General features: G+C 46.6%; 1 protein-coding gene across 1 annotated transcript in view; it reads right to left on the bottom strand.

The window, feature by feature from the left end:
- Positions 1-15,987, bottom strand: part of Cacna1e (calcium voltage-gated channel subunit alpha1 E) — a 472,757-nt gene that overhangs the window by 308,362 nt on the left and 148,408 nt on the right. Inside the window, 1 exon segment of the mRNA XM_036202180.1 lies at positions 5,460-5,729. Within this exon segment, the coding sequence (XP_036058073.1) occupies positions 5,460-5,729 (270 nt within the window).

Raw genomic sequence — 15,987 nt, 5'->3', positions numbered from 1 at the left:
CCGAATAAAAGAGTATTGATTACATTGCACTTTGGTCCACTCTTCTATGTCCTTGTGGCCAGCAGTAAGCAGATCAGCAGTCTGTCCTCTGCAGGACTGGACTGCAGCTGGGTGGTGGTGTCCTGTGAGTATCTTCCCTGATGGCCCTGAGCAGGGGACTAGGAAGACCAACAATCTGCTCACTCAACAGGTAGAGTACCGATGGGTTTGCAAGAGTTCTGATAGCTTAGCAAATCTTGATTCATTTTTGTTTTAAGCAAAAGTACAAAGTCCATAAGGAACCAGATAGTCCTATAAAGAGGGAAACAGTGGGGAGGGGCCACCTACATCTTGTGTAGTAATGGCTGAAAATAGATGAGCCGTGTTCAATGGATCTTTTGGTAGGAAAAAAAGGCCTGTGCTCATTATTTTCCTCCTCCTCCTTTAACTCATACTGTGTGCTACACCTATTGAGAGGAAAGTAACTGCAGGGAAGTGGGGGAGGGGAAATGATAGCATGCAAACCAGTCGATAAAACTGTCACATCCAAAGTATTTTTGCCTTCATCCTCAAGGCATTTCATTCCTGTCCAATTCTCTCATTCCAGCTAACTTTCCAGGCTGTATCCCAATTACAAATGGTTCTTTGTACTATCATTTTTGGCCAGGCTTCCAGAAGACCCATAACCACCACTATTCTTGGTTGTCAACTTGACTATATCCTGAATGAACTACAATCTAGAAATGGAGGGCACACTTGTGATCCGGATCTTGAGGCTGGAAGACAGGCCTTTGATCCAGGTCTTGAGGTGAGAAGGCACACCTTTAATCTGGGCCACACCTCCTGCTGGAAGCCTAGATAAAGGCAATGGAAGGAAGGGTTGCTTCATTCTTGGCCTGCCTGGCCTCACCTTGTCAGCACATCCATTCTTCACTGGCACTGGAGCCTACTTCTTCAGGATTTCAACATACAGAAGACCAGCTGAGACACCCAAACTCGTGGGACTGAGCAACTACTAGATTCTTGGACTTCCCATTCACAGCAATACCTCATATAGAGACAAAACAAATAGGCAATCAAGAGACTATTCTAGGAACCCCAGAAAACAAAGGTCCTTATCCTTCATCCCTTGTGCCAACTACAGCCATGGCGTCTATGCACAAGTCAATGGAAAATAAGAGGGTTCTATATCAATGACCACAAGATTTAATTACAGATTTCATCCTTGTTAATCTCCACTCTCTCCTCAGCCATGACTCACGATCCACTGGGGTTACATCAAACCTGAATTTCTTATCACACCTGCAGTTTACTATCTTGCAAGGCACATTTATTTAGAGGCAACCAGGAGAGGAGAGTATAAGCCAAAATGAGAATGTTTACACTTTCCATAATCCTCAAGAAAATCCTCCAAATAAATTTACAATTCACTGAACACTTTACAGGGGGAAATCTGTGATATCCACACATAGTCTCAGACCCATATCCAGAGTTCTGAGGAAACACTGAAATTCTCTACAAGAAATCATGCACACACAGCCACAGGTTCACTATGAGCTTCATCAGCTCAAAGGCTGCAAACATATTTGCTCTCCCAACTCTGAACTAAGTTCATTTCCACAGACAACGTGTGCTTCCTGCTAAGATGACCAAAGAAGTGAAGAGGAAAACATCTCCTACTGCGCATATATGATGTAGGGTCTCCAAGTCAGACATATCATTTTTCCCTTCACCTCTGACCTGGAAAAGTGGAAATGAGGGTAGGCTGTCTCACAAACTATGTGAGAGTTCCCAAGCTTCTACCTGCAGGGTAACTGTCCCTGAGCAAAGAACAGTCAGAATAGCAGCACAGAGACCAGTGGGTAGCTTGCAGAATAGCCAGTGCCTGGGAAGAAAGAACACTCTTGTTAGATCTACAAGATGAGCAAGCAAGAAAGAACGGAATGCCATAAAATGTGATATCACATTTTAAATCAGATTAGCATTTTCAAAAAGGCTATGGTATCATCTGCAGAAGAGAGTGTCATGAGAAAATAAAATTATCTCCCTATGCAGATGTAGCTTCTAAGAAAAAGGAAATGCATTTGGAGTGGGCTGTTGCCTTTCCACCATCTTCCATGCCAAATCTGGGTTATTGTAGACATTTTCCTTCAAATTAGAACTAGGCAACCCCTATTAAGAGCAAGATGAGGTGCTCCTAAGTCAGGGGGTCCTACAAGCACAAATTAAATCATGCCTTTTACTTAGCTCATCCTTTCAGATGAATAAAATTAAAACATCCTGACGTGTGAGAAAAGCACCTTAACATCCTAGTTTCACAGTGACTTTCTGTCACCAAACAAAAAGAAAAAAAGTATTAACCCCCACAAAGTGTAGTGCACAGCAATCAAAATCCATATGTGTGTGACTGTATGTCGGTATCAAAGCAGGTCTTAACGTTTCTGAACAATTTTCCTGTTGTAAATTATCTGGCCCCTACAAAGAACAAAGTACTTAAATTGGTCACTACCACAACCAGGAACACAGTCAATTGCCAACACATTGAATACCTGGGGATCTGATTTAGCAGCTGTGAAGTGGGACTCAGGAGTCTGGACTTTGTATAAGCTCTCAAGTGATACAAATGAGGCTCCTTGATCTCAAAGAAATGCAAGAATCTAAATGACTTCACCTTGAACTAAGAGCCCCACCTTGCAGGTGTGCAGAGATTCCCCAAGGATTGTATTAATAATAATGGATGTTTATTGGGTAATTAGGTAATGTTCTAGGCACTTGAATTAACTCCTTCAATTCTCCCAGGAACTATTACCACCCTGATTTTACAGGTAAGGAAATTGTGGCATAGAGTAATGAAGTAACTTTTCAAGGTCATGGGGCTTCAGGAGGAAATGGGACTTGAACCCGGGCAGCCTAATTAGAAAGCTTTAAGAGTAACTGCTCCTCACATTGATTCTCAATAAGATAACCCAGATATTTGAGGAAAGTGGATGTTGAGAACCCAAGGGAAGGTGAGATTAGCTTAGATGCTGCTTTGGAGAAAATGCAGAGCCCACAGAGGTGCAATGCTTCTACATGGTCACCACTGAAGGGAATACATTAGTCAGTTACACTGTGCAACCAGAAGGGGAAAAAAATCCAACCAGGTTCTCAGCATCTTAGCAGATGTTCTCAGAAAAGGTTACAACAGCCTACAGGCTGTAGAACTGTAAAATGCCTAAGTATGGGGATCGCGAAGATGTCTGGGACAGGATGAATGGCCAAGACACTGAGCATGATGGTGGAATCCATTCCCTCCGGAGTCCCTCTTTGATTCTTGTTAGTTCATTTTGGCCAAAGAGAAGGAAAGGGGAGGTATAAAACTCAGCAGCACCTTGCTCTTACAGCGCCTGGTGGGAAAGCTGTGTCTTTGCAGCAGAAGATAAAACGTGGCAAAGAGGCAAAGGCATGGTGTAGGGAACGTGCTTCGTGTCCCAGGCTGGGAGCTTGAGCCCAGCAGGAAGAGTGCAGCACCAGGTGATTAGGACCCGCAAGGGAGTTTTGGTGGCGCTGTCCGAGGTGCCAAGGATGGCTGGCTGCTGCCACACTTGGCCATGCGAGGGTCAGAGAAGCTGCTTCACCTACTGCAAGCCAACAGAGAGGGGAGGGCGTCTGAGGGTGGGGTATATGTCCTAAGAGGGTCACAGCAAAGCGGCACCTGGTGGGTGGGAAATCTAAAAGAACTGTAGAAGGCGGACAAGGGAGGGGACTTTCACTGGGAGATCAGCAGAGTACTGCTCAGAGGAGTTATTTGCAGCCGCAGCATGCAACACAATGCAATCTGTCCGCTTTGTGCAGCTCACTGGCAGGCATGACTGCAGGGACCAGACCCCACCCCCGCCCCAAGCCCCCATCTAGATAGTTCAACCCAAGCACTCTATGGCCCAGATCATTCTGTGGGGGTGGAAGGGGGAGGTGAGAACGACAGAACTGGGAGGAGAGAGGGAGAAACCCAGCCAGGGGGTGACTGTGGGAGGATGTGAACAGCAGCAGGAAGCATCACTGCTTAGAGATGCTTCTTCATTTCTAATGAGGTGCTGCCTAGAAGCACCATGCACCAGCCAATCCTGAAGCTGCTGAAGCAGGAAACTGGGGTGGAAAAAAAAAATAAAGGCCAAAAACTAAGGGGGGGGGGGTTAGGGATATGTCCAGGCCCTGAGGGAAGCAAGCTGCCTTGCAGACTAATACTTGAGACCCCAGCTTCCTTCAGCTGTCTCACTACTGCACACCTGAAAGGAGGGTGGGGAGGAGGGAGCATGGGGGAAAGAGGAGGAGCCTCTTTTGCAGGTGCATTCTTCCTAGGAATTGTACCTCCACAAGCATCAAAGTCCCTGTCCCCAAGCCAACCCCCAATCACTGGCTTGCCTCCTATAATCCCCTGAAACACCCTACCACCCTCAACTCCCAGTGGCCTTCTCAGGCATGCAAATTCTTAGTGCAGAGCAGGCAGGAAGGTGCCTAATCAGCAGCCTGCACTTAGTGCACTTGGAAAGCCTGCAAAGAAGCTCCTTCCACCCTGAATCCACCGCCAGAGATGGCCAACCCACTCTTTGTGAAGAACAATACCCTTGGCTTTAGAGTGAGATCGTTTGCACACCTCTGATCCTCAGCTGATGAGTTCAGGCCCAGTAGATCTGTCTGGTTCAGGGTGCTGGAAGAGCAACCAGGTATATCAAACAGTAAAAAGCAAGAGTAGCAACCCAGGGCCCAGGAAAGGTGAACACACCTCCTTGCCTGAGAAGAGAACTCCAAGTTTGAGCTATGATGGGCTGTGATGACATGATCACCTCCCCTGACAGTCACTCACTTTCAATTGAACTTAAACTTAATCTCCAGAGTTAGCTGAGTCCCCAGCCCAAAGCCTGTTTTGTAAGTCTTCATTTGTCTCCTTGTATCCACGAGTTTGGCTCATGCTCTTTGGAGCTTCTGGGCTAATAAATCCCCTCCCAGAGTCTCAACTTCCCTACAGGCAGATAGTGCCAGTGTCTTCCCAGCTGGTAGGAATGGGGGCTGAGGGACTGGCTGAAGTGGAGGAAAAGAGGGAAATGATTACGAAAGAAAGCCCTGAGATTCGAGGTAAGCCAATCCACATGGAGTGTAGCTTCTGAAATGACTGGGGCTTTGGGGGTGGCCGAGAAACAGACAAAGCCCAACCCAGAAAGGGGCAGACACCTCAACATCAGGCACCTAGGTACGATAAGGATTTCCACGCGGAAAATAAACCAAAACCCGAAAGTCTTACCTTGAAAAACACTACTGCCCAAATAGGTCTCCAGGGTACCAGGCTTGCCCCCTTGGTTGCAACGAGGTAGGGTGCACTTCAGCAAAGGGGCAAATGTGGGCACCAAGAAGGGATGGGGGATAAATTCCATGCTAGGTATCCCCCCCTCACCCGATGGAATGCAAAGGGAGAGAGGGGAGGCATGGTGGGCAAGAAAGGATATGGCCAATCGATGAGCTTCTTGGCGTATTTCCTGACAATGTTATCTTCTCCGAAGATGAACAAGGATCTGTTGACCGTGAAACAGTTCTGCCGGACAGGAATGGGGTTGTACAAAGCCATAGTCCGCGCCCTCTGCGCTTTCGACTGCTTGTAGGCGGCTGCCGGCCCCGAGGCCGGGACCGGGGTTCCTTGCCGGTTCCTGCTCTGGTCCGAGTCTCCATCGCCTGAGCCCGGCCTGCCAACGACCACCGCCTCCCCGAAGCGAGCCATCCTGAAGTTTAAACAGACAGAAGACACACAAAGGTGATCGCCGAACACCCGCACACAACAAGAGGCAGGAAAGACACAGGCAGACTCAGAGCCTTATCCACACAGGCGCAGGGACCACCGCCTCTGGGGACCCCTGCAAGCTCTTCAGCCCTGCTCTGAACTGTTGATTCTAAAGGCAACCTCTGCGAAGCTCCATTCCTCAAGAAAAAAAAAAAAAAGAAGAAGAAGAAAAAGAAGAAGGAGAAGAAGAAGGGGGTAGGGCTTGGGGTGCTCAGCTTCTAGAGGCAATATTTTCCCCAAAATGCCAGCGTAGGGTGGTGTTCAGGGTCCGGAGCGGGGTGGAGTAAGCTGTTCCTCAGACATAGCTTCTCTTCTGGCACACGCACTACCTGGTTCAGAGAAAGGCAGGCACCGGCCCTGCTAGGTAACAGTTTGCTGATTTATTGGCTGGGGTGAGGGGTAGAGAGGAAGAAGGAAACGAAAACAAAAGAACTTTGAAAGAAAAACGAAAAGAAAAAAAGACGAGGGCCAGCTACGGTGACATGCTTTAGAACGCCAGCCCCGGCGAGTCCATCTAAGAAATTCCACAGTCAAAGACTTGGCTCTTTAAATCTGCCAGCAGAGACGCATCCAAAGGTTGGAGAAGGGGGATGGAGGTGGGGGGGAAGAGCGGTACTGAGGTTCCAGGGTAAACCGCAACGCCCAAGAAATGAAGGTAAGAAGTCGATCCAGCCGGAGAGGGGCAAATGACTTCACAGCTCCTGCGTTTGGGGTAGAAGTTGAGCAGCAATCAGAGAGCAGCGAAGCCCAAGTGCCAGCATCCGCCCAGAGCGCTCGCCGCCGCCGCCGCCGCCTCCCAGGATCAGCATGCAACAGCGATCCGCGGCTGCGCCGGGGAGAGGGGCGGGAGCGCGAGCGAGCGGGCGGGCAGGCGGGCGGGCGGGCGGGCAAGCACTCACAGTGAGGAACAGGTTGCAGTCAGCCTAGCTGGCGCTGGCAGGGCATGGGACTTATCCATGAACCGAACTTCCTCACCAAAGACCAGCTCCCCCCTGTGCCGGCCCGCCTGGCTACCAGGGACAGAGGCGATGTTTAAAGGTAGGGTGAGAAACAGCACACCAGCGCAGCAGCAGCAGCGCAGCAAGGTGGCCAAGGATCCGAGAGGGACGCGGGGGAGGGGCTCGGAGAGTCCAACGTGATGAGGCCCGTTTGATGAGGCCGGTTTGGCTAACTAGGCAAGGGTCCAAGGATGAGTGGCCTTTCCCCTCCAAGTGATGCAGAAGAGATGCGGCTGCAGCTGGTGGTGCCTGCGGAATCTCTGCAACAGATCAAGGACCTGTCCTGGAACGCTGTCCTTGGTACTGGCAGAGAAGGGTAGCCAGTGCGGTGCCTCTTTCAATACCCTGCATAGTGTCCTGCTCGCTGCCGCTCTAGTGGAGGGTAGGGACCTTGTACACCCCTTACCAGGACCTTGCTGTAGACACTCTAGGCTCCACTACCACCAGCAGGGATCCCCAGGGCAAAGAAAGTACCCTCTCCTAAACCCACACTTGACACCCTGTAGGCACCATAGAGGAGCTCAGACCCCTGTGGCCTCTGCTTCTCTGGGACCTTCAGTCCTGTCTATCCTAAGGGACCTTACAAGGCCACCTTCTAGGTTGGACTCTAGCAGAACCCTGTGCCTTACTTCCTGGCAGGCGGCCCAGGTATTCCAGTCCCTAGACCGCGAGCCTCAGCAAAACTTCCATCAAAATCCTAACAAAGGGGTTCTCCCACCCACCATCACCTTTTATTTTCAAATAAGGTCCACTGACTTTCTCAAATCTACTCCATTCAGAAGAAAAAAAAAAAACAGAACAAAATGAGTGTCTGCGCTGCAGTGAAAGGAAAGGCAAGCGCTGAACCCTAGGAAAGAAGCTCTGTGTCTCGCAACCTAGTCTTTGCCCACAGGAGACCCCCACGGACAGTTCGTCCCTGTCCCCTCCCATTGTCTACACTAGCTGGAGCATACTCTGCTGGGTTCAGCCCCACCTTCAGCATCAACACATAGTTGTATTAATGTTTTTCCTAAGTGAGCAATGGAAGAGGTAACAAGTGCTTGAGAACATAGCAAAGGTTGACCAAAGCCCAGATGCTGGAAGTCATGGGTGAGTGTGGTGTCACAGGACTGAAAGGCAGTATCCCTGTGTGAAATTAACTGACATCTGAGTGTGAGGCATGTGTATGTGTCTGTGTGGGCAAGGCCACGTGAGCACTGACACATGCCTATTGTATCAGAGTGTTGAGTGTTATAAGTCCATGAGTGTGTGGTGGAAAAGGCTCTGTATACAAGAAATCCAAAGAAATGGTCTCAACAGAGGCACTTCTTGCAGGTACCACTGCCCTAAGGAACAGCATGTTGATGCTGGGATTCAGGGGAGCCCATTTCAAACCAAATTACTACTGGGGGTGTATCAGCTCCACCTGTTACTGTGATCTTACTTCACAGAACAGTTTAATAGGAGGCAGAAGTGAAGGGGGGTGACCATGAAGTCCCATTGGACAGTTACCTAGAACTAGTCACAAGTGGCTGTCTCAGGACTCTGTAAACTTCATGGGACCAAAGTAGCTGCTTTCCAGGAGACCCATAATCCACAGCACAGACGCCATACCAATCATTCATTTAACAAATATTTTCACATGCATTCCCCAAAACAGACACTATTTTAGACATTGGGGATTCAATAATGAGCCATATGGACGATGACATAAACGATGTATCTTTCAGAACGTAAATGAGATTTGTGTAGCTTTGCTGCCTCTGCTCTAAAATCTCACTTTTGTGTTAAGACATCACACCTTTCTTTCCTTCCTGGCCATGCCTTCCTTCCTGTCTATTTGTTAAACATGGCATGGTAGCCTTGTAGCCTCCAACAGTGTTTCTGAGGACGATTAAGGACCCCTGACTCATCTCTTTACCCACCAAGCAGAGATCTAGTATTGATCCTGTTTCCTTTTTCTATCATGCCCTGAGTTCCATGTGACTGCTGCAATTCTTTAGAGGCCCAGAATATGCAAGACAATATACATGGCAGTGCTGGGACCTAGTGGGGTTGAGTCCAGCTTTCCTGCAGGGGCAAGCTGTATAAATGCCCGAGAGAGTTCCCTTGGGAACAGGAATGGTTCTGTGGGGGAGTTCATGGGAAGTCTCGGGGAAGCAGTCCAAGAGGACCAGGGAAAATATTAGGGTATCAACAGCTTTGAAAAGTGGCTTGGCTTAAGAACAGCAAAGCTGGAGGAAGGCACATTCCTTCCTCTTCATCTCCAACCTGGATACAGAAGCTTTAAGAGCTTTGAGCTCTATAGGTCTCTGTACTGGCTTCATAGTCTCTACTCCCCTACTTTGAAACTGGCCAGGTGGATACAGTTTTAAAGATTAAATCATGTAAGTGGTTGATATAATTATCAAATGACATAAGCCCCACAAATGGCCATCACTGCAAACCTCTCAGATCAGCCTAGGAGACCATGCATTAGGGTGCTGATTTAACCCACAAAACAGCAGAGCTTCAGAAACATGAACATATTGGTTCAGACCTGATAAGAGGCAGAGAGTAAACATCTCATTTCAATTCCTAATAATCACGCTGCAGAATTGCGAACTGTACATCACAAAGAGAAAAAACAATGATGCTAAGCCTATGGGAATGTTCTGCCTTCTATCCTCAAGATGAATCTGATCCATGTCTAAATGCTCTGGAACCATCAAGAGCAATCTGACCGTTGCCATAATGATCCTTGTAAGGAAATCTGGTGAGCATGTTTTCACCTGATTCTACTATTCCCTTAAAGACCCACAAATGGAAGTGTGGAAAATCGGCAGCTAATCAGAACTCTGGAAACCAGTTTTTAAACCCTTGAAAATCCCTTTCTCAGCAACAGAGATACAAAAGCCTTATTTTCCTGTTGTCAGAGCACCATCTACTGGTCACTTGTGAGATATCACTCTGAGCACAAGGACTTAGCAGTCCAGCACCCCCAGGCACTAGCTTGAGAGCTAGACATCCCTAACACTTGACCTCTGCTCACCAGTCCTTTGTCACTCCCCTAGGGGACTTTATTGCGACCCAAACCCTCGATTTCACAAAACAAAGCAGTTCATCTCACAGTCCCCAAGAAGCTCAGGCCCACACATTGGGAACAAGGTTACCAATACACACACACACACACACACACACACACACACACACACACACACACACACATGGACGGACGGACAGACAGACGGACAGATGGACGGACAGATAGACGCATGGCAGACAGACATGGGGGGAGGGAGATTTAAGATATGACAGCCAAATGTTCTGCATGTTTCCCTGCAAGCTGTGGTCTATAGGATCAGAATTCAGCAGAAGCTGAGGAAGCAAGTGAAAACGTTCCCCAGATTATTGATCATATGAAGGTTATTAAATTTTAAAACCCTTATCCTTCATCCCTGACACTCCTGTGAACAACTCAAGGGTCAGTCAAGATAGAGGAAGACTGATGGGGAGTTCTTTCAGTCTCGTGTGTAAAAGGAAAGAAGCAAGACCATCATAGTGTCCCCAGGCCAGGCAGGCAATGGGAGCTCATGCTAAGGCATACATGAGTGGCAAGAGTAGAGGATCTATGCCACTCATTCATAAAGATCTTTCCAGACTTCATAGGCTCTTGGCCATCTTCATAAAAGATCTTAGCCCATCATCAAGGAAGCTGAAAACCTGGGCCGTGGCTAAAGGCATGTATCCCTCCCACCAGCCCTGAGCTTTACTCTGCCTTGCCAGTTACCACCAGCTTAAACTATCAGAGCCCCCTTTGTTCTATTTTTCCCTTATTGAGCTTTTCCAAGAAATAGACTCTTATGCAAAACAGTGCTCTAAGGAACATAATGCAGAGAGGATTTGGGAGTGGGTTCTTAAAAGAAAGTTGGCAGGAAACCATGTGCAAATGCATAGCAGAGCAGAAGAGCAGGATGGCAATGCAGACATCTCAGGAGGCTTCTGGCATTCACAGCACCACACAGCCTTGACTCGGGTGAAAAATAAGCGTCACAGCCTTATATAATAATGTCCAGCCCTGGAACCAGCATCTCCCAAACCTAGGCTTGAGAAACCCCAGAACACCAAAACCTATCAATCAATCAAACAGCTGAAAATTTGCCCAAAGGAATTTTTGAACCCAGTCTTTGATGGCAACTTAGCATCTCTTTCTTTGGTCATGACAGTGCTAAGGTTATCTTATCGCTTCTTTGCTGCAGGGATGTAAGACATATTCTATTTGTTATCTGAGGCCCGGAGAGTAGAGAATTTTTTCAGTGTCACAGAACTAGAAAACAGCAGTCAGATCTCCTGATTCCTTATGGCAGTGGCCACTATTAAGGTAGTGTATGTCCAACAATATCTGCCTTGCTTAAGAGTCAGGTTGTAGACATGATCTTCGTCTTGCAGAAGTAAGATACGACCTTAAGTTTGAAAGCCTTCAATAAGAATATATACCCCACTACACCACTGGACTGTCATGAAAGATTATTGGTTGATTGTGTACAGCTCTTGAAGCAGCACCTGTCCCACAGGAAATTCACAGCACATAGCTGGGGATGCAGCTCAGTGGTAGAGTGCTTGTGTAGCATATACATGGCCCTTGGCTCAATAGCCAACAGGAAGAGGAAAGAAAAGGAAAGGACATCATTAGAGGCCAGTTTCGGGAATCCAAAGGCCGTGGTACCTGAGAGAGCTGGGTGTTTTGTTTACTAATTCATGAATTCATAAACCCACTTGACAAATATTCACGAAACCCTTTTCATGTGCCAGGCATTTTTCTTGGACTTCTTGGGCACAAAGATAAATTAGGCCTAGTCAGAACCTCTAAGAACATAGAGTTTGAAGGAGAAACAGAGGAGACTAATTCCTGAAGGGCTCTCTCCAAGAAGCAGCACATGGAGTACCCAGGAGGAGAGCCCTAGGGAAGGACTGAGAAGGAGACAACCCTTCCAGCTGGAGACAACCAGAAGAAGAGAAAAGCCATGAGATCCCAAAATTGCTGGCCTGGAAGGACAGCCTGAAGCATGGGTGCTCGGGATGGAGACCACATACAAGAGCATGGGATTGACTAAGCAGTCCTCGTGTGTCTGGAATCACAGAGGTGGAGCCTTACTTCTTCAGTCAGTTCTTTACCATCAAATGAGATCACTTTCCAGCCTGAACAAGATAACAAAATAAATAAATAAATATGTTGAACCTACTAGATATTAACTCCCATTGAGAAATTCAGTGGGGGAGGTTTAGAGCCTTAGGGAAAAAATGACCTCTTCACCATGACTGGCCACCTCACCTCCCTACCTAGGGGTCCACTTGCACTTCTCTGCCAAGGCCAAGTTAAGCAGGAGACTCAGCAGAGCTCCTGCCCCCTACGAATGAGGAACAACTAACGGAAGCAGCCCATTCACCTGCCCCCACATGGTCTCTTGACTCAGGAAACTTGATGCAGCCCACATTCTGCAAAGCTCATCCTACTTGGACTGCGATTGATTCATCCATTCAGCAAATATACACTGAGCACTGTCTGTGTGTCAGGCCTCAGGCTAGAAGCTAGAACAAGTCAGGGACTGCCCAGGAGAGAAGGGTTCCAAGTGGACTCTGCACCTGCCATTCTTCTCCAGCTCCCCTCCCTGCAAGATTCTCTTGAAGATGATGTTCCCAAAGGAGAGAGAGCAGCTCACGGCTGAAGCAGAGCCTTGGAGAACCCCGAGGCCCCGAGAAAAGAACCAGTTCCTACTCCTCACCAGTCGTGCCTCTCTCCGCGCCCTCTTGCAGGGAATCAACAGCAGATTAAGCCGCCACCTGTCCATCACCACGCCCTCTCTCTCCCACTCTCTCCTACAATGAGCAGCTGGTTACACCCACTTGGTATAAAATAATCAGAGTGAAGAAGGCATCCCCATATGATATGGACTGGAGGCTAGTTTTGAAATGGACACCTGGGAAGGACATTTGCTGGCTGGGCCACTTCCACGTCCCCCAAAACTACGCTATGCGTCTCCAGTGACCTAGGGTTCAAGCGTCCTTTTCCCTTACCGGTCTGTATTATTTGGCACGATAGGCTTCCTTCCGCTTATTCCCCTGAGAACCACCCCTCATCTTCACATCCCAGTTACCAAATCTTCCAGTTTCTCACTCTCCCTGTCCCTGACTCTTCTCATTGCTTTTGGTTGGCTGTGCGGAACACTCCATGAGTCTCCAGGAGTGTTATCTTCCCTCTCTGGTGCCAGTCCCTTTGAGCACCTATCCTTGTCCTGTACTCTCACATCTACCCCTGCCCCAGGTCTCATCTTTCACCTCACTTCCAATGGAATAATGCATGTCTTCTAATCACCCCAAGCTCAGTGTGAATTCAAGCCACGTCCTCCTTCCTAAAATTACCGTTTTTTTATCTCTGGGATGTCATTGTCCTTGTCAATCATTTAACTTTAGTGATTCCCTATTGCCTATAAAGTGACCAAACTCTTTAGGCCAACCAATTCAAGAAAAACCTGGATCTTTCCCACACAAGTGTCTAGTGCCTCATGTTCCATTGCAACGACAGTTATAACAAACGTTGCACCCACTATTGCCTCTGGTCATTTGGCACCTGTTTGAGACTGATCTGGAACACCCCTCTGTAGCTGGAGAGTTTCTTTCCAGTCCTGTCAAGCCCCCGCAGTCCCACAGCCCATTTATAAAATAATCACTCAGATGTGTATATTACTTATAAACTGTATGGCCATGGCAGTCTCCTTTCTATCCAATTCTTATATCTTAAATTAACCCATTTCTATTAATCTATAAGTCGCCATATGTTCCGTGGCTTTACCTGTTGCCTTTTACATGCTGCTCCCTCGAAGGCAGGCTGATGTCTCCCCCTTAGTCCTCCTGTTCTCCAAGTTCTCCTCTTTCTTTATCCCGCCTATATTTCCTACCTGGCCACTGGCCAATCAGAGCAACACATTCAGGTCATACAAAACATCCCACACACCCTTCTTCCTCTTTTTATTCTTTTAACTTCTCCAGCTCCAGCCATCAGCCAATTTACTCTCCCCTCCATGTGTCTTTTATAGTCCCTCCAACTCCACGTCCCCTCTTCCCCACACACTCACAGAACTTTATGTTTTTACTTAGGGTACCTGCATTTTATTATCTTCATAGCAAGCCTTTACAGAGTACCTAATCAATGAATGAATGGACTTTCTGCAACTCTTTCAGAAAAAAAAAAGATGGATGGCTGGGTATCTAGCAATCAGGTTCCTAGCTCCTGTCTGGAGAGCTGCCCTTCATATGTATTCTGGATCTAGACTTGGGTCCCTGCCTCTAGTGTAGTGATCACCTCCTCCTTTATATTAAAAAGGGGTGCTTTCCTCTCCCAAAGGAGGTCAAGCAATGCTGACTGACAGAATTCAGCACCATGGCAGCTTCCCCCTCTTTCATTAACCAGTCATCAAGTTGGAGAATTCATGGTCCAGATCAAGGCTGAAATAATACTTGGGGAATGGGTTGTTAAAGGAAAACATTGAGATCCCCACATAAAGAATATTTCAGGAAGTACAGAATAAAAGTTAGCCTCAAAGATGAAAAAAGAAGACAGTCTTAATTGGTTCCTTTTTTTTTTTAATCTCTGCCCAAAAAAGACAAGCATCATCATCACGTCTCTTTCCTGAATAAAGAGTTCCATGACAAAAAACATCCCTGTCCCTGGATGCAAAAATCAAACAAACAAAAAACTCCTACCCTAAAAATATATCTACCACCCTAGATTCAGCTCTGATTTGATCTGCCACTCAGGTGTACAGACATGCAAGTGATTCGCTTATGCTATGGAGAGCTTTCAGACAGGCTTAATTCAGCACTTGCAAATGAAAAGAATGACAAGCTTTCTTAAGATATTCAAAAGAATAAGTAAAAAAAAGAGGACTGGGAGTGTGGTTGAGTGGGAGAGCACTTGCCTAGCATGTGGGAGACCCTTGATTCAATGCCTAATGCTGAAAAAAAACCCAGCTAACTGATTAATTAAATTGGGAAATGTGGAAAGCCAATTCTCAATCAAACAAGAATTTCTGAAATATTCCATTCTAAGACCCTTAGCAATCCAATTCCTTGGACATATACATAGACACATTCATAATACCACACTCTCTCTAAAAGACTTGATTCTTTTTAATACAACCACTCTGTCCTCAGTCACATTATTCTAAATAATTTTCCATATATATGATGATTAATAATGATTAATACAACAATCCCAAACTCCAAGGTATGTTATTTCCTTTTACTCCTCAATAAATCATAACTTCATATAGCAAATTTCAGGGCTATTAAAAAAACAGAAAACATGGGCATGCATCAAAGAAGCAAACATGAGTATGTTATATGCATGTGTGAAATATGCATAATGAAACCTGGGTGTGATGTCCCAAACCTATAATCGCAGCACTTAGAAGGCTAGGGAAGTAACAATGCAAGTTCAAAGCCAATGATAAATAACTATGTAGTGAGACTGTGATTACAAAACAGCCAGGGGCTGGAGAGAGGGCTCAGCAGGTAGATGCTTCACAAAGCCCCGTGACCTGAGTTTGATCCCTGAGACCCACATGGTAAAAAGAGAGAACTGACTCTTGCAAGTTGTCCTTTAATCTCCACGTGTGTGCTGTGGAACACAAGACACACACACACACACACACACACACACACACACACACACAAAATTTAAAAAAAAACCAGAAAGGAAATGTCATAATGAAACATCATTTACGTAACTAACATACATACAATTTTTAAAAGTAATGAACAATTATAGTATAGAGGTTTATAATAATTGTAATAAATATTTAAAGCTATTAAGTCAAAGACACTGCTCTTTACTTTCCTTATTTCTCAGAATAATTCCATGGGGTAAGTACTATTATTTAAAAAAAACCATTTTATAGATAAGAAAAGCAAGACCTAAAAATGACCAAAGACTTTTCCTTAAAGTCAGATAGGTGGTTAGTGACAGAAAGTCAACCCTAGGTTTAGCTAACACTAGTTCCCATTGTCTTAACCCCTGTAAGGTCTCTAACTGACATCAGCAGAGATTGAAGCGACTCACTTTCTTTCACTGTGTTTCTACAATTCCAAGGGTAGAAAACACACCCAGCCTCTCTAGGCGGTGCGGTGCCGACAGTCCTCAGAACCGAGGCCTTGCAGCACCTCCACACCGCGAGGAGAGCTTAC

This window comes from Onychomys torridus, chromosome 11 (genome assembly GCF_903995425.1).
Source record: "Onychomys torridus chromosome 11, mOncTor1.1, whole genome shotgun sequence".
In the NCBI taxonomy this organism is placed as follows: domain Eukaryota; kingdom Metazoa; phylum Chordata; class Mammalia; order Rodentia; family Cricetidae; genus Onychomys; species Onychomys torridus.
Note: the sequence above shows the minus strand (reverse complement) of the source record. Positions and strands in the feature narration are given on the sequence as shown.